The sequence below is a fragment of the Sciurus vulgaris genome, assembly GCF_902686455.1.
Source record: "Sciurus vulgaris genome assembly, chromosome: 2".
Classification (NCBI taxonomy): domain Eukaryota; kingdom Metazoa; phylum Chordata; class Mammalia; order Rodentia; family Sciuridae; genus Sciurus; species Sciurus vulgaris.
Genome location: NC_136462.1, coordinates 29036894 through 29055403, shown reverse-complemented (window position 1 = coordinate 29055403; position 18510 = coordinate 29036894). Strand labels below are relative to the sequence as shown.

The 18510-nt window shown below is 39.0% G+C and overlaps 1 protein-coding gene across 1 annotated transcript in view; it reads right to left on the bottom strand.

Moving 5' to 3' along the window:
- TMED10 (transmembrane p24 trafficking protein 10) overlaps positions 1-18209 on the bottom strand; it is a 35641-nt gene extending 17432 nt beyond the window's left edge. Inside the window, exons 1-2 of the mRNA XM_079127472.1 lie at positions 17921-18209; positions 1283-1394 (exon numbers count right to left, since the gene is read on the bottom strand). Of these exons, the coding sequence (XP_078983598.1) occupies positions 1283-1394; positions 17921-18145 (337 nt within the window). The 5' untranslated portion in view covers positions 18146-18209. The remainder of the gene's footprint in view (positions 1-1282; positions 1395-17920) is intronic.
- Between the last annotated feature and the right edge of the window lie 301 nt (positions 18210-18510).

Below are 18510 nucleotides of genomic sequence, written 5' to 3'. Positions count from 1 at the left end.
TAGATGGACACAATACTTTTATTTATTTATTTTTGAATCCCAGGCCTCACACTTGCCAGGCAATTGCTCTACCACTGAGCTACAACTGCAACTGTGGCCCATATTGTTTGTATTCTTTTTTTTTTTTTTTTTTTTTGTGGTGTTGGGGATCGAACCCAGGGCCTTGTACATGCAAGGCAAGCACTCTACCGACTGAACTATCTCCCCAGACCCACTGTTTATATTCTTCATGGCTGCCATTCAGACAGATAAAATCTCAGTGTAGTTTTGGTTTGCATTTCGCTAACTGCTAAAGATAGTGAAAAATTTTTCATATATTTGTTGGCCATTTGTACTTCTTTTGAGAAATGCCTGTTTAGTTCATCCACCCATTTATTAATTGGGTTAAGTAATTTTTTTTTTTCTTAGTATATTCTGGATACTAATCCTGTAAAATGAGTAGATAACAAAGATTTTCTCCCATTTTGTAGGCTTACTCTTCACATTTTTAATTGTTTCCTTTGCTGTGCAAAAACTTTTTAATTTGATGTTGTCCATTTATTAATTCTTAGTATTATTTCCTGACCTTAGAAGTCCTATTGAGGATATTGTTGCCTTTGCCTATATGTTGAACTGTTGACCTTATATTTTCTTCTAGAAGTTGCAAAGTATAATTCCTAAGTCTTTGATCCATTTTTAGTTGACTTTTGTGCAGGATGTGATAAACATCTCATTCTTCTACATATGGATAACCATTTTTCTAAGCTCCATTTTAAAACGCTGACTTTTTTCCAATAAACGTTTTTGGTACCTTTGTCAAGGATTGGATGACTATACCTGTGTGCCTTTGTCTGCATCTTTTATTCTGTTCCATTGGTCTGCGTCTTAGTTGTATGCTAGTATGATGCAGTGTTTGTTAATATAGCTCAGAGATATAATTTGAAGTTGGATATCATGATGCCTTCCAGCATTGCTTTTTTGACCTTAGAATTGCTTTCGTTATTCTGGATCTTTTGCTCTATCAAATGAATTTTAGGACTGTTTTTTTCAGTTCTGTGAAAAATGTTATTGGTTCACAAGGTATTTTCATTGCCCTAAAAATCCTCTGTGCTCTACTTCATCAATCTTCTACTCCATCTACACAATCTTTCAGAAGATGTTACAAAGGCCATGAGACATCAAATCTCCATATTAGAATGAACGAAAACCAAATTGAAACTAGAAATCAAGTGCTGTCTATAGCAGAGCATACTACAGAGTTGGAGAAGATGCTCAATTCAAAGAAAGTTTTCTGATTACTTACCCTTGCTCTCAAAACATACTTCAAACATGTCATAATCTTCAGTGGTAAAAGCAAACTTCCCCTTGGATGCATCCTCCTTGGAGTATAGAATATGTCCAGCAGAATCTGTGATCTAAAATAAAATATAAGTAACAGTAGAGAGCAAATAACAGGAAGGGTATTCATAGAAACTGATAATAGAACAAGTCATTATCCATATAAGAGTTAATAGTCTTTAGCAACATTATTATATTTCAACCATCCCCAAAGATGAGACTGGATTAGAACATGAAATCTAAACATGATAATAAATGATAGTTAATCAAACAGTTTAACCACACTTGAGCCTAAACTGTTGCCACTATAGGATGCCTTACCTTACCAAAAATTGATCCAGCAAATGGTCTTGGTGATATAACTTGCATTTATTGGGGGGAAAAAAAATCACATTTTATAAAAAGCAGAATTTGATCATTTCCTATAAAGGAACACAGTACATATATGGAAAGGGACAATTATCAAAAGAATACACAAGAAGGAAAAGATATATAAAAACACATTTCTTCTATAAAACAAATCCCGATGGGGCAGAGATGAGAATGTGGAATGGAACAGAAGGTGTGCATGGAGAAGAACATCTGGGAGATCTATTCCAGCAAACTTCATGTCAATGGCTACACAGTGGGAGCAAGACATGGGGTATAAACAAAAAGTTTCTCCTAAAAGAGACATCCTGTGGACTAAGACAGACATAATTACCCTACGTACATGTATGATTATATGAATGGTGTGAATATACCTCGTACAACCATAGAAATGAAAAGTTGTACTCCATTCATGTACAATCAATCAAAATGCAGTCTGTAAATGTTTTTTAAAATTCATTATAGAAAAAGTTAAAGAGAGAGAGAGAGAGAGAGAGAGAGAGAGAGAGAAAGAGACACACACACACACACATTCTTGGCTTTCTCAAATGATTATTCCTTTCTTGTAGGTACTGCTCCATTACTAAAGAATGGCCTACAGGTGCACATGCCTATAATCCCAGTGGCACTGAGAGGCTGAGGCCCTAAGCAACTTAGCAAGACCCTGTCTCAAAATAAAATAAAAAATGGCTTGGGGTATAGCCCCATGGTAAAGCACCCCTAGTTTCAATCCCCAGTACTACCTTGCGGAGTGGCGGGGTGGGGGAGAGTGGCTTATAAGCACAGATGAAATGATATATATTACTAAACAAATAGCCACATATAAAGCAAGGTATGATGTGGTGATTTAGAAGACTGGGTTCCAGGCTAAGAGTACATGGCTCTTAGCAAAAGACACATTTCATCATCTAAGACAGGAAGCTACTTTGCAATGTGAAACATAAAAGCAGTGGCTTCATTAAATTAAGCTAGATGTTCTAATGCTATTTGTTAAAACAGAATTCTTCCAAAGAAGAAAGAAAAAAAAAACAAAAAACCCAGAATTCTTTTATAGGTGAAACTATAAACAAGAAAAATGGAATAGTGCACATTTAAGCTTATATATTTAAAAGCACTTTTTTTTTTTCCTCCTGAAAGTGGGCATTAAACCCAGGGGTGCTTAATCATGGAGCCACATCCCCAGGCCTTCTTTCACTTTTTTTTTGAGATAGGGTCTCACTAAGTTGCTTAGGCCTTGCTAAGTTGCTGAGGCTGAGATCCTCCTGCCTCAGCCTCCCGAGCTGCTGGGATTACAGGTGTGTGCCACCCTGCTTGGGTAAAAGCACTTTTTTGTTTGGGCGGGTGGGGGTACTGGGGACTGAACCCTGGGGCACTCAACCAACTGAGTCCTTTTATTGCATTTTATTTAGAGACAGGGTCTCGCTGAGTCACTTAGGGCCTCACTAAGTTGCTGAGGTTGGCTTTGAACTTGTGATCCTCCTGCCTCTGTCTCCCAAGCCACTGGGATTACAGACATGCGCCACTGTGCCTGGCTAAAAGCACTTTTTAACAGTAATTAATTCTGAATGGTAAGATTTCCCTTCATATTTTTATATTTTCTTTTAATTTTCCACAAAGGTATATATTGCTTATGGTCAAATATAGTAATAAAGTTATTTCATTTTGGAAAAAATTCTTAATAACTGAAAAAGATTATCATTATTCAATTTGAAAGATGTGTTATTGTAAAGGGTTTTATAGCACATCTTCTAAACTTCCTAATAATAACAGCAGTTAATATTAGTCCAGTGTTTTCTGCCATCCAATATCATTGATTAATTTATCACACATTGAAGATACTTGATCTGTTCTGGTCACAGGGTAAAAGGATGAGTAAGGTAGTTTCTATCTTCAAAGAGTTTAAGAATCTAAATAAGGATAGAGAATATAAAACAATACAGCTTCATTTTAGTTTTGATTTGCATTTTCCTGATTATTAATGATGATGGACACCTTTTCACATATATGCTGGCTGTTTGTACAAGGTGATGGAACATATTAATGAACTTGATTGTGACAATCACTTCACAATGTATATCAAAACATCACATTGTACACTTTGAATATATACAATTTCTATTTATCAATTATACCAAAGTGAAGCAGGAAAAAAAAAAAGAGAAATGAGACAGCTTTGTTGCAATGTAAAGAGCACACTATGAGAGAGAAGCACAAGTGTCATGCGATTACAGAAGGTCAGAGTGAGTGTACACTGGAATGAGTAACATGAACTGAATCCTAAAGGATGAATCTCCATCAAGGGAAGAAGAGGGATAAGGACATTTAGGACACAAAAGGTAGCAAATATGAAGGCCTTGGTTGGAATACATAGAAGACTCGAAAGAATAACAGAGTATTTAGATCCCTTCAGTCAGTACAAATCAGAGAGGTGAGAATCTTCTTAAGTGGTACACAGCACTCTTCAGACCACATTCCCCACTAGAGAGATGAGCAGGCAATGGGAAGGTAAAGAACTTGAAGTCAGTAACATCTAAACAGTCTTCCAAAGTCATCTCTGAAGATTGATAAAGGTCTCTTATTCATGAGATACTTTTTCTAACTAATCAACTAAAAGAAAAAGCGTAAAAAAGAACTACTTGAGAATCTTGGACACACACATATTAAAAGCCAAAGAGTCTGGGAACTAATCAAATCCCAAAGTAATGTGTAGTCACCAGTGTTGTTCCCGTCCTTCCTTTCCTCAGAATCACTTCTTGCTGTGCAGCCCCCAAAAGCACAATGATAACACTTAAGAACAAGAAGAAGTTCAAAAAAGGAGACTGTAGGAATAACAGATTTTTTTACATTCCAAACTGATGTGAAACCCCTAATTTGAATTTGGCTCCTATGAATGAAGCTGCAGACAACACAGAACTTCTCCTAGGCAAATTTGGGTAAGAGAAGTTTCTAGACTTGCTCACTGTACTAGCTTAACTGTTAAGAGAGAAGGCGTGAATTACAGATTGCTAGAAATATTTAAACATTAAGTGAAACCAGTAGAGGACAGCAGAGAATGGGCATCAAGGTTAGAGCACTGAACAGTCATAGAGTTTATCATCTCCACTCTCAGGTAAGAAAAGAGATCAGGTCATCATCCTAGGACAAACAACTCAATTTAACAGGGTTTACAAGATTTGGCACACATTTGCTCAACCACCTTATTTCCTGGAAGAACAGATTATGATCTCTTTATTTTCTCCTAAGATATTGAAAATGTCCTTTAAAAAAATTATTTTTTTAAATTTAAGGAGAAGAATCTCTCTAGATCGTAAAGGTACTTAAGTGCAGATCGTAAAATTATTAAGGCACTGGTAAAAACCCTTGGGCTGGGAATGTGGCTCAGTGATAAAGTGTGTGCTTGGCATACCTGGGTTTAATCCCCAGAAACACAGGACAGGAAAATAAAACAACAACAACAACAAAAACATCCTGCGTAGTGTGCTCTGTGAAATGAATTAACAAGTATTGCAAGGCATGGTGGCACATGCCTGTAATTCCAGGAGCTCAGAAGGCTAAGGCAGAGGACCATGAACTCAAGTCAGCCTCAGCAAACTTAGCGAGAACCTAAACAACTCAGGGAGACCCTGTCTCTAAGAAGTCTGCCATGTTTTTCTGAAAGACTCCAGAATAATCCATACCTCCTACTGGTACGTACAAGAAGTAAAAATTGTTTAAATTGTTCTCTTCTATGTTATACTAAGAAACTTCAGTGAAGGAAGAACCATTTTCTTTGTTCAATGACATCTGAAAATTATTTGTGATTCACCTTAGGGTAAAGACTTAAATGCATCACTAGAAGTCTGAAGGCAAAAGACCCAACCCATTGCAGTTTTCTATCAGCATGAAATTGACCCAGAAATTGTGTACAACAATGCTCACGGTTCTCTCAGGACCTCCCATTTTTATATTCCCTATAACCTTTAGCTGACTCTATGTGATAGTATTAATTTGGATAATTTAGAAATACAGGCAGGTAACTTGATAACTGAATTTTTAGGTTGGGCTAACTAATAAAACTACTGGATCCTAAGATTTTTTCAAAAAACCTGTAGGGTTCCCATCTAGTTAATATAACTTTGCAGTTATTTAAGAACAAAATCATTTGTTAAAAAAAAAAAAATCATATCCTCTAACCCCAACTTCATTACACACACCAGCAAGTAGCTAAAATTAGGGAACAGGAAACTAGGCCAAACACAATGAGTAGCCTGAGTTGGCAAAGTCTAATAGGTTTAAATAATGGTTTTTAATTTCCTTTAATTAAATGTTCTGATTATAGCCAAGTATGGTGGCATACGCCTGTAATCTCAGTGACTAGGAAGGCTGAGGCAGGATGATACCAAGTTTGAGGTCAGCCTCAGCAATTTAGCAAAACCCTCAATAACTTAGACCCTGGCTCAAAAAAAAAAAAGGGGCTGGAGATACAGATGTAGCTCAATGGTAAGGCACTAAAAAGGCTGGAGATGGAGATGTAGCTCAGTAGCTCAATGGTAAGGTGCCCCTAACTTCAACCCCTAGTACCAACACCAACAAAAAAGTTCTGATTACAGATCACTTTGAAAGATAACCTGTTTTTTTTCAAGAATTGAGAGATTTTATTTTTTCTTCTTAAATTCTACTAGAAAACTATGCTAAATGATTGATGCTTTCAACTATAATAGCAAGTCCTTAAAGGAGTCTTTTAATAATAAAAATACCTGTAATATTTATCATGAAGTTCTTTCATTGAACAAAGGTGATATTCAGCTATAAACCTGACATCAAGGAATAGGAAATAATAAGAGTTTGTTTTTAGATAACACTTCTGAAGAAAAGCAAACCAAGGTTCACAACTTAAAAAGTAGGGGGAAAGTGTTAATTATATATGTAGAGCGGATGATGTCAAGATTATGTGAATACTCACACTGAAACTGTCAAGTAAGTGAGAAGAGGTCACTGGGAAAATAAACTCATTTAGAATTAGATTTTCTTGGACCATTCCAGGCAGTGGCTTGAATTAGTTCCTAAGCACGTACTGCTCCTGAAGTCCTATTCCTTTATCAAACATTCAAGGATCTTGAAGTAGCTTAGGCCAATAAAGCAGTTAGGAACAGAGTTCACAAAGGAAGAAACAAATAAGTGTTTCAAGAGTCTGAAGTCAACAAATGATATCTGCACAATAAATAAAATGTGGCTCTAAGTTTTCTGGAAGCCAAGATTAAAAGACTAAAAAAAGAAATAAGCTGGGTTACACATCATTTGTTTTCTGATGAAAGCTCACGAATTTATCTCAGGGACAATTTTCCTGGAACTAACATGAACAACAATTTAGCAGGAAGGTCCCTGTCATTTTCAAACATGGTCTTGCTAAAGATACAGATACAGTTCAGACCGACTCTGTACAGATGAATGGCCTGGACTAATGCAGAGCTGGGACCTGGAGCAGTATACCACCAGCCCCAAGCCCTGGTTCTCCCTCCTGTCCCTCACCACTACCACTTTCCTCCCCATCCCAGCCCACTCCTACTGTTCATGGGATTCAGCCTTACTCTAAAGCTGCAAGAAGGATGGGCCTACTTTTGGCCACTTGTTGCTACAAGTGTATTGGGGGGGATACTAGGAAAAGATGTCTTAGTATTACTGTCCACCTAGATCTTGGTTTTTAGTATGACTTACTCTCCAATGAGGACTCTTTGAAGAAATAGCAGATGCCAGGACTGCTAGGGCTGAGGTGGGAAATGCACCAGATGAGCTGGAGCATTTTGTAGTGCCAGAAAGGAAATGCTTGAAAAGAAAAAAAAAAGTAAGAACGTGGAAATGTTAAAGAGACACAGGAACTAACCAAGAGCTCCCAATGGCCAAAGCTGAAACAACTTAAACAACAAAATAAAGCAGTAGTGGATTATAACCCCAAGTACACATACTGGTATAAATGACTGAATAAATAAGTTGGGAAGGGGAGACAAGTCTCTCAATTTATATAAATACTGGATATTCAAGGTAAAGGGTAACTCCCCACTCTTTAAGTGTGGAATGCACAAAATAACTTCCTTCCAAAGAACACAGTATAAAGAAAAATAACTTCACAGTGGATAAACTTGACAAATACTGTTAGCCAGATGCTCAAAGTGAAAATAAACAGTGATAAGTAATGCTAACATGATGTGATGAAAATGACACTTGACCTCCTAAAACCCGTAACTCCATTCTTACCTTGAGAAAAATCATCATATCCAATTAGACAGCACCTACAACATACCGTAATACTAGTACCCCTCGAACACATAAGGTCATCAAAAACAAGAAAAGTCTGAGAAACTGTCACAATTAAGAAGCACCCAAGGAAATATGACTAAATATAATGTATCCAAGATGGGATCCTACAACAGAAAAATGACTTACCAAAAACCAAAACAAACAAAAAAACCCCAGCCTATGGAAATCTGAATTAAGTATGGAATTTAGTTAGTAATAATGTAGCAAGATTGTTTCACTGGCCATGACAGATGTACCATAGTAATATGAGAAGTTAATGACAGGATATTGGATACAGGGTGAATGGGAACCATATTATCTTCACTATTTTTCTGTAGATTTCAAACAATTCTAAAATAAGTTTTAAAAAATATCCAGGGAGCTGGGTGGGGTGGTGCAGGCCTATAATCCCAGCAATTTGGGAGGCTAAGGCAGGAGGACATCAAGTTCGAGGTCAGTCTCAGTAATTAGTGAAACACTAAGCAACTTAGCAAGACCCTGTCTCAAAAGAAAAAATAAAACAGGCTGGGTGTGTGCCTCAGTTGTTGAATACCTCTGGTTTCGATCCCTGGTAACAAAAACAAAATATCCAGACAGATGAAATCAAACACAAATACACATGCACACATCTCCAGAGTCTCAAATTTAGTCTACTCAGAGTTCAGCAAGGAAACAAGCATTTTCACATATCTTTCATGAAGTACATGCAAATAGTTCATTGACTAGTCTTTACCTACTCTCATAAAATGACACATGCGCCCCATGTGATGGTACATGCCTGTAATCCCAGTGATTTAGGAGGCTGAGGCAGGAGATGGACTGCAAATTTGAGGCCAGCCTCAGCCATTTTGAGAGACCCTCAGCAATTTAGCAAGACCCTGTCTCAAAAAATAAAGAGCAGGATATGGTGATCCCAGTGATTTGGGAGGCTGAAGCAGGAGGACACCAAGTTCAAGGCCAATCTCAGCAACTTAGTGAGACCCTAAGCAACTTAGTAAGACCCTATCTCCAAATGAAAAATAAACAAGGGCTAAGGATGGGGTTCAGTGGCTAAGCACCCTTAGGTTCAATCCCTAGTACCAAAAAGTAAGAATTAAAAATAAAAAAGTAGAGAGGACTGGGGATAGAGCTCAATGCTAGACTGCCCCTGGGTTCAATCTCTGGTACCTAAAAAATAAATAAAATAACATAACATATGAACCATATGGGAGGTGGCAAGTCTGGTTTCCTATTGGCACAGGGTATGATCGCTTTCATTTGCTGAGTTAGCACCATACCATCACCCAAGAATATGTTTCTCTGACTCACTTTTACCACCCCCCACCCCCCCACCCCCCCCACCCCCCCCACAAATAACAACGTTTTTGCTGGGAGCAGCAGAGATCAGTTTGAAGCTTTGGTGTAGCTGGTAGAGATGTGAAGACATAATTTCCTTCAAACAACTCCAACCCACATTCTGTATTCTTCAGGTTATGATCAATCTGTAGAATAATACTAAGTATACAACTATTTTAAGAATAACCACCAACCTTGTAGTTTCTGACAAATTAGAAGCTCTGATATGGAATAAAAATGAACTGAAACAAAAAACAAATAGCCTTCTCTCTGACAGCATAGCTTAGTAATTAAAATGGATGGTTCTAGAGTCTAACTCTGGTCTGTGCTCCAATCACAGCTGTGCCATTTAATAGGTATAAAGTCTTGGGCCTGTTCCTTTATCTCTCTGTACCTCATTTGCAAAATAAGGACAAAAGCTGTAGGTACATCAGAAGATTACTGTGACGATTATTAAACGTAATACAGTTGAGTACCTGGAACTGTGTAAGTCACATAACTAGCACTCAGTAAGATGTTACTATTATTAGAGTAACTGTTAGCATTATTGCTATTATAATCATTAGTGATAACTCAGAACTCTATAAACATTTAGGTCCTTAACCACAGTTTCAATGTAAGAGTACTAACAGATAGCAAACTAGATAAAAGTATGCTTTATTGACCAAACCCAGGGATGAGTAGGGCCTGAATGGTTACTGCATGGAAACAGAGAGAAAAACAGAAAAGGGTAAATTCTCAAGAAAGCAGCAGCAAGATTTAGGAACTGAAGGGATACAAAATGCTTAACAGAGCAAGTATTCGATCCTTTCATCTGACAAAAAGGATTACTATAAGGACTCCAAGATGTCTCCAGCATTCCCTGCATGTGGTTTTTCATCTGATAAGGAATAACCACATAAGGATCCAACATGAGACATGAGGGAGGACTGTGTATGCATATGTAATGATCAGGGTTGTGGATGTATGTTTTATTTGGTGAGAGTTCATAAGTGAGTCTTGATTCAACAGGTCTATTACCTAAGATATAGAAAAGCAGAAAGAATACCAATTTACTAAAGAGGCTTGAGTTTTAGGCTAGGAAAATAATATCAGAAACACTTTCTAACGTCTACCACAAGGCTTGGGGTGGTAACTCAGCAGTAGAACACTTGCCTAGTATTCATGAAGCCCTAGTTTCTATGACTAGCACTGCAAAAATAAAATAAAATAAAATAAATAAATAAAAACAAAAGGGCTCGATAAGTCATCACTCTATCTCAAAAATGAAGACCATGGACAACTCTGATGGCTTCGTCATTATATTTAATGGGCATAAAATGAATTTACCCTGATCTTTCAATCAAGAGAAAGTACAACGTCTATCAACTGCCTTCCTGAAATCAAAGGATCACATCTAGATTTTACCCAGAAAAAAGTCAAAATTATAAAGTCAAATTTATAAAGGCCACAAGCAGAGTTTAACAACATCAAGTTCTTTCAAATTTCTAACACAATTCAGTAATGACATAGCACAGCACAGAAGTATTGCTTAAGCTAAAATATGATCAAAGAGGCTGGGAAGCTTTTTGTACAAGTGTGGAGAACCAGAAATGGAAAATTTCCAGGCACTGGTAAGATAATGGATAGATGCTCTCTTCCTGCTTCTATCAGAATTTGCTACATTAACTTAACACAGGCAATACGTCATGCTTGACTGAGGAGCGGAGGGTGGCAAGGAAGAAAAGGGGAGAAAGAGAAGGGGGAAGGGAAGGGAATGAGAAGGAAAAATCAGTTGCTGCCTTAACAACACTAGTGTGGGGGTGAAGCCAGATCAAATGTTTTTTTTCATACTGTTCCAAAGTTATTTACGGTAAAAACCTCCAGCATGACCCTTTCAGGCACAAACAAAGCCTTGTTCTTTCTTAACAACTAGTCCCTTGATTTCCCACACATTATGTTAAACAATGAGGTTGGGGGCACAGGATAAAGCAGATGACATCAACCTCCCTCATGCTTGAGTCTTGTTTGGGAGACCAAATTCTGGTCTGTGGCCAGCTGGCTGATTTCACAGAGGGCTCTACTGTCTCAGCTGCCAGGCTGCGTTATGAATATGGGGGCACTAGCTTAGCATCAACCGCCAGTCAGCAATTCACACCAGAAACAGCACAGAAGTCACTGCACCCCTCTAGGTTACCTTTATAAGTCTGTTTCACTTCCTAGAAATTAGACTGAGTCTTCAGAAGTTCCCATAAAGATGTGGTATAGCAATTTCAAGTTCAAAGTAGTCTCTAGATCAATTTAACAGGGAAAGGTGTGGACAACCATTTACTGAACAAGGTTTAAATGAAGTAAAAATCCTTTAACTTTTACAGACAAGGAAATACAAGGTCAAGTTTTAATTAAAAGCTAGGATTTGCTTGTTTGAGACTAAGTCTCACAACACTGCACAGGCTGGCCTCCAAATCATCATCCTCTTGCCTCAGTCTCCGGAGTAGCTGAAATTATAGGCTTGTACCACTGCCTAGCTAAAGCTAGAAATTTTTTATATAAGACAAAAACAAAAAACAAAAAAAAAAAAAAACAAAACAAAACGCAAAACACCCTAGATTTTAACTCAATAAAATGTTAAGTACTGAACTATCTATTCCACTGGACAATAGTCACATTAAATATAAACTTGGAAAGACTGTATTTTTCTCCCAATAAAAAGAGATCAGCCTGCACAGGGGTCCCCATAGCAGTCATTGATAAAAAAGACAGATACATTGTAGGCGGAGTGGGGGGAGGCAGGTTTGAGGGATTGAACCAGGGGCTCTCTACCATGGAATGACATTCCCAGTCTTTTTTCTTTTTTGAGACAGGATCTTACTAAGTTGCCCAGGTTGTCCTTAAGCTTGTGATCCTCCTGCCTCAGCTCCTCAGTTGCTGGGGTTACAGATGGGTACCAATGCACCTGGCCCAAGGATAGCTATTTTGAAAAATGAGCAAGAAGCATCCCATTTTTTTCTCATCTTCAATATAGAAAAGCCCTCAGTAAATACTGAGTAATAATAAGCTGAAATATAATCACCACCCCCACTTTGAAAACTGTAGCATATATAGTATCTTTCCATATAGCTTTGGTGAGGGGGAAGAAATCATAAGCCATGGCTTCCCAACTGCTAGTTTGCTTCTTCATAATTTTTAAGTCTTAAACTGGGGGTAGGCCTATGACTCAAGGCTGATTTTTTCAAAAGATCTGTTTGTCTTTAAGATCACTGGGAAGGACTAAGGCAGTAACTGGGCATAATATCCAAATTTAAAAACTCATATTTAGCAAAAGAATTGTTAATTAGTATTAACACTTCTGAATATGACAATGAGAAAAAAAAAATCTAGTCTGAGTAATTAGTTAGAAGATGATAAATTACTTAAATTATTACCATTGGCCTTTTCTTTCCTTTATAATAATGATTATAATAACTCTTTCCAACTTTTTCTGTAATCTATTTCTAAGGTACAAATCACCTTCAGACAACTTGTGTCAGGCCCTAAAATTAACTCATCTCCATTTTCCACTATTAACCAGGATTCTAAGTAAGAAACAGTAGAGGGTCCTACTAACTATTCAGGTATCACCTAGTCCTAATGAAATGCGGTTTTTTGTTTTGTTTAGTTTGGTTTGGTACCAGGGATTGAACCCAGGGGAACTTATTCACTGGACCACATCCCCAGTCCTTTTTCATATTTTATTTAGAGGCAGGGTCTCTCTAATTTGCTTTAGGGTCCCACTAAATTGATGAGGCTGGTTTTGAACTTATGATCCTTCTGCCTCGGCCTCCCAAGTAGCTGGAATTATAGGCGTACGCCACTGCACATGATGAAAATGAAGTTTTCAAATTCAAAATTAAGAAAGCTGATTCTGAGTTCCTACAGAAGGCTTTTATTGTCTACCTGATGTGATGGGGTAACTTCCACATTAAGGATGAATGACAATTTGATACTTCTGCTTCAATTTTGTGCAGCAAAATCTTTATAGCTGATAATACTGAACCCAACTTAGCCTCATTTTATGAAGAGTAAGGAAAAGGGGTACGGGGTAGACACAGTTGGAAACCTCAATATGAAATGCATCTCCGACAGGCCTGAAGCAGCAATCTTTACAGGAAAAGCCCTCCCATCATTTTCCATTCATTTGTCTGTATGTTCAGAGGATCTCCCTAACTACTCAAATGCTCTTTACTCGGTCAATCACTCCCTACCCCAGTCACCTGGCTTTTCACTACCTGAAGTTGTGTTTTTGGATTTTTATTTTCCCTCTTTTTAAGCTTTTTTGTCTTTGCTCCCCACTAAAGTTCAAGAACCTTGTCCCCTATTCATTCCCAATTCCCAGCCAGGTCTGGCACATAGTAAATATTAAATAAATATTTGTTGAATAAATGGAAGACTCACAAACAAAATGCTTGAAATTTTTTTCATTAAAATATCATATGGGAAGAAGGGAATAATTTTTTTTTTTTTAATTTATCTGGTCACTTCAATGACCTGTGTCAGATGAGCAATTCAAATTTTATTCAACAGGAAAACAAAAAGTATTCACATCTGTAAAGTTCCATAATGTGTCCTGCACAATAGAAAATCTATTTACCTCAGTCCTCTAACAATTATTTGAGCTCTATCATCACCACCTTACACATAAAGATCACAGGAAAGAGGTTAAGTAATTCCCCCAAGACCACACATCCTTTAAGTAGCGGAACTGCCAGGATGTGAACCCAAATCTATCGGAGTCTATTCCGGGCTCTTTCCACTGTACCGCAGGGCTTTAATAAGACCATAAACTGGGTGGAGTGGAGCACAGCTGCAATCCCGACTACTCAGTAGGCTGGGGCAGGGGGATTGCAAGTTTGAAGCCAGCCTGGACACCTTATAAAATAAAAAGAGCTCAGTATGTGCTCAATGGCAGCACACTTGCCTGGCATGCAGAAGGCCCTGGGTTCAATCCCCAGTACCAGCCCCTCCCACAAAAACCCAACCAATGTGAATGTCAGTTAAACTGAAGACACAATGACGGATAAGACATTAAGGAGTTCATAATGTAAGCACCATGCTGCAGAAAAAGTGCCACGTCTAACAGGATGTAATGGAAGCACACAGGAAGTACATAAAAGCAAAGACTAATTCAGGTTAAAACAACATTATATTCAAAGAACTGCAACGTGTTCAATAAGACCACAGCCATGACAGAAGTAAGAGAAAAGAGGAAGAGGGAAAGATCAGAGAAGAGGCAAGGACAATGCCTCATTCCTTCTGTTGACATTCTACCTAGAGGCAGGCCCTGTAAACATACAATGTCGGTATGGGAGGGACAGAGTCTCCACTTAAGGAATTTACAATCTTTCGGAAGAGAGGGATAAACACAGAAGTGCAACACAGATACAATAATGTAAATGCATTCACTAGACATTAAGACACTCGTAGGCAGGAAAAATGAGTTGGTCAGATAAATCCAGTCACTATATCCACAGATATCCTCTAAGAGACTGCCTCTTGGAGCAACCACCAAATGCCAACTTCCGCTAGATGGGTTTAGCACTACCAGAAGTTCTCATTTCTTCTACCTTAACTCAAAGCACAGCTGCTTTGGACATGTGACCAAAGAGGAGACAATCCATAGGCTCAGACCTAGAACATGGCCTGGCATATAAAAAGGAACTCTTCTGTTCAGAATTATATGTCTGAAGCTGAAATGATGTACTGAGAGAATCCTTGAGGCAGAGTCTGAGCCAAGAGGTCAAAATAGAATAAAAAGCAGAAGTGAATAGATAAATGAAATGGTCACAAATTATGCTAAAGGGCTGGATCTAGCCCACTAATGTGTTTTGTGGCCTGCACCATATGTTACAACTTTAAAAATGACATCCAGTCTGTGGTCTCTAAATATCATTCCCTATAAAAAGGAACCAGGACTCACTGGGGGAATAGACCTTCTAGTGTCTGGGGACAGATATATGTAAGATGAGGCTAGGGGCTGGGTGTGACAATGGTGTATGTCTATAAACCCAGTTATTAGGAGGCTGAGGCAGGAGGGTCCCAAATTCAAGGATTCAAAATCTGGGTAACTTAGTGAGACCCTGTCTCAGAATGAAATTTAAAAGCAATATGGCTAAGTGGTAGAGTCTCTGCCTAGCATTTGTGAGGCCCTCGGTTCAATTCCCAGTACCACCAAACGAAAAAGATAATCATAGGGCACCCTATTGTGCCAGGAAATGAGGAAGCTATCAAAACTAATGGGGTTGTCCCAAAAGGATACAGAAACCAATAAGAAGGAGCAAAAGGAACAATTTAACTTTTTTTTTTTTAAAAAGAGGCAACTGAATAAAACACAAAGATTCTAAGAATCAAAACAATAAAGAATTCGGTAAAATACTTAAAGAAAAAAAAAAGACAAGAAAACAAAACCCAAATCCCTCACTGATTCACACTGGAAATTACAATTCCTTATCCTGAAAATTGTCAAAGATAAAAGTATAAATTCTACATTTATCCTGCCTATATGACTTGTAAATTTCAGGGTAATCAAATGGTCTTTTTTTTTTTAATTACAGAAATATATACAATAGTATCTTATTTCACAAATAAAATGAGTGTACTCTGTTAGCCATACTGAGTTTAAAAACATCTTTGGTATTTTTCACTTTACATGCCCTCTACAGTTTAAAGTGCCCTGCCACCCTCTTCTTCACTTCCACTCCAAGAAGTTAACCACCATCAACCAGATCTAGGTTTCTGAATTCTTTTGAAAAATGAGATATGACAAAAGCACCCACATGCTTATTATCCTCCATTTATCATCACTGCTGTTGGATTTTCTTTCTTTTTTTAAAATATCTGGCCCAACTCATTCCTTTGTTATCTACTTGGCATTTGGGTTTAGGACCCCAGTAGTCCAATTAAACTGGTTAGGAGCAAAAGAACACAGCAGATACATCGGAGTAACTGAGAGGTGGTGAAACGCTAGTGTGCAGATGCACAAAGTCCTGTTGCTGAGGTCCCTTCAGCAGCTTTAGATCTAGATGTAATTCCCACAAGGCTGTACTATGGGCCTGTTTTTATTGAATGCTTACAAAAAGCAAGGCAATGTATTTGCACTCTGGAAAACATGAACATGAAAATAATCCCTGCCCACAGGATACTAACAGTTAAATAAGGAAGACAAGGCATAAACATGAGTAGTTACCAAAAAGATAGACAACAAAGAGTTTAGGGTATTGCTTAGGGTAGCTCTGTGGGAAGTGGCAATATAAAAAGCTTTAGAAACAAAAAATGAAAAGCACTACAAAGCATATTGGAAAATTTAAATTATTAGATGAGCAAGCCATTGAAAAGGTTTAAAACATTAAAAAAAAAAGAAAAGAAAAGAGATGACAGCAAGGTCTCTTTCACTGCTCCAATCTATTTGATGAACTACATCCTTTGAAGAGCCAGAAGCATGACCTCCAAAACCCTGTTTTTGCCTCTAAAAATTTGCCATCACTGCTTTCTGGGGTGACAGAGTTTACTACCCAAAGAAAATAATAAAATGAATGGGTCCTGATAATAGTTTATATTTCCCAAACACCATATAAACTACTTTATCAAATATCTTCCAATATCTTAAACTATGATGTTATTATAGCTGAAGATGTTAGAAAGTAAAAACCTTTCTTCCTTTTTTGACCAAGAAAAGCCCCATCCTGTTAAAAAGAAACTGCCATTGTTTTTATGGTGAATGAGTAAAATCACCTAAAACACAATCATATCTTAACTTATTTCGAACTATATTCAAGATTCAAAAACCAAACCAGGCCACTCTTCACTGTAAAACCAGATCAAAATGGCATTATGGGAAGTAGCTCTCTCTACCCCCGAGTTCAGCTGAGATTTAAACAGCCGAGTCCAGGCTCGGCATATCAAATGAGAAAGACTTTTGTGGCCAACAATGGACTTTAATCAATTCCAGAAATTACAAATTAAAGACAAGGGGAGGAGATGGCAGCACTTTCTCAACATACCCGACTACCAAACTAAGAAGCAAGTCCATCTGTAACACCGGCTTAATCTACCTGAGCCTGTTTCCTCATTTGCAAAAGGAGCTAACAGTGTCCACCTGCTTCACAAGGTGATGTGCAAACTAACTCATGGTAACGAAGGCAGAGCAGTACGGGCAGTGACACAGCAGATACTCAATAAATAACATTTTATTAATCGCGGTAAGATCTGTTGTCGCCAATATTTCCCCGTAGGTACCGTGTGTCGGGTGAGGCCAATCCCCCACAAATCCCCGGCATCCTGACTTCTTTGGAGAACCGAGCTACGTCTCAAGGCACCTGAGAGCCAAAGGTATAGGGCCCTGAAAGCGACCCCATCGAGGACGCCCAAGTTCGCCAGCCACCTCCTCTGCCAAAGCCTCGCCAGCCTTCTAAAGGCTCCCGGGCTCGGTCGCCGGCCCCGCCCCGCGAACGCCAACGAGCGGGGTGAGGGGGCGGTCCCCACCGCGCGACCTTCGCGCTCGGGGGAAGGCCAGGTCAACCCCGGCCTCCGCGGGCCGGACGCCCCGACTAGGCCTCCCCTCGCCCACGCGCGCCTTCGGTTTCCCTCCAGCCCCGTGCCGCCCAGTGCCCACCTTGAGGTGGGTGCGCAGGCCGCCAGCGCCCCCAGACTGGTCGGCGATCTCGTAGGCGCCCGTCACTAGCAGGTCCTTGTGGATCTCCTCGCGGAGACACTTGCGGGAGTTAACGGGCAGATGGAAAGAGATGGCGAGGACCGAGCTGGGGCCAAGCAGGAACGCAAACAGCAGCGCCAACGGGCGAGGGCCACCCTGGGATATTGGGCCAGACAAACCAGACATGGTGCCGGAGACTTGTTCGCCACCCGGGGCCTCTACCACGCCGGAACCGGGAGGGGTCACGTGACTCACCTCTGACCTAGAGATGCCATCGGCGCCATTTTGGAGACTGGCCAATAATCGAAAAATACATAGCAAATATTTTGGAAGGGGAGAAAAGCTGGGATACTATGTCGTAATCACGAGTTCAAATGATTAAATAAGATTTCCTGGAAACCTACTGCAGACGTTTTATTTTTGTTGAGATTAGTGACAACAGAGTCGGCCATGGCAACTGCGGGCAGCCCTGGAACTAATTCTCTTTGACCCTCCGGAAGTTGTACCTCTAGTTTTAAGGTCGGCGATACCATAGCAACCAAACTCCAATA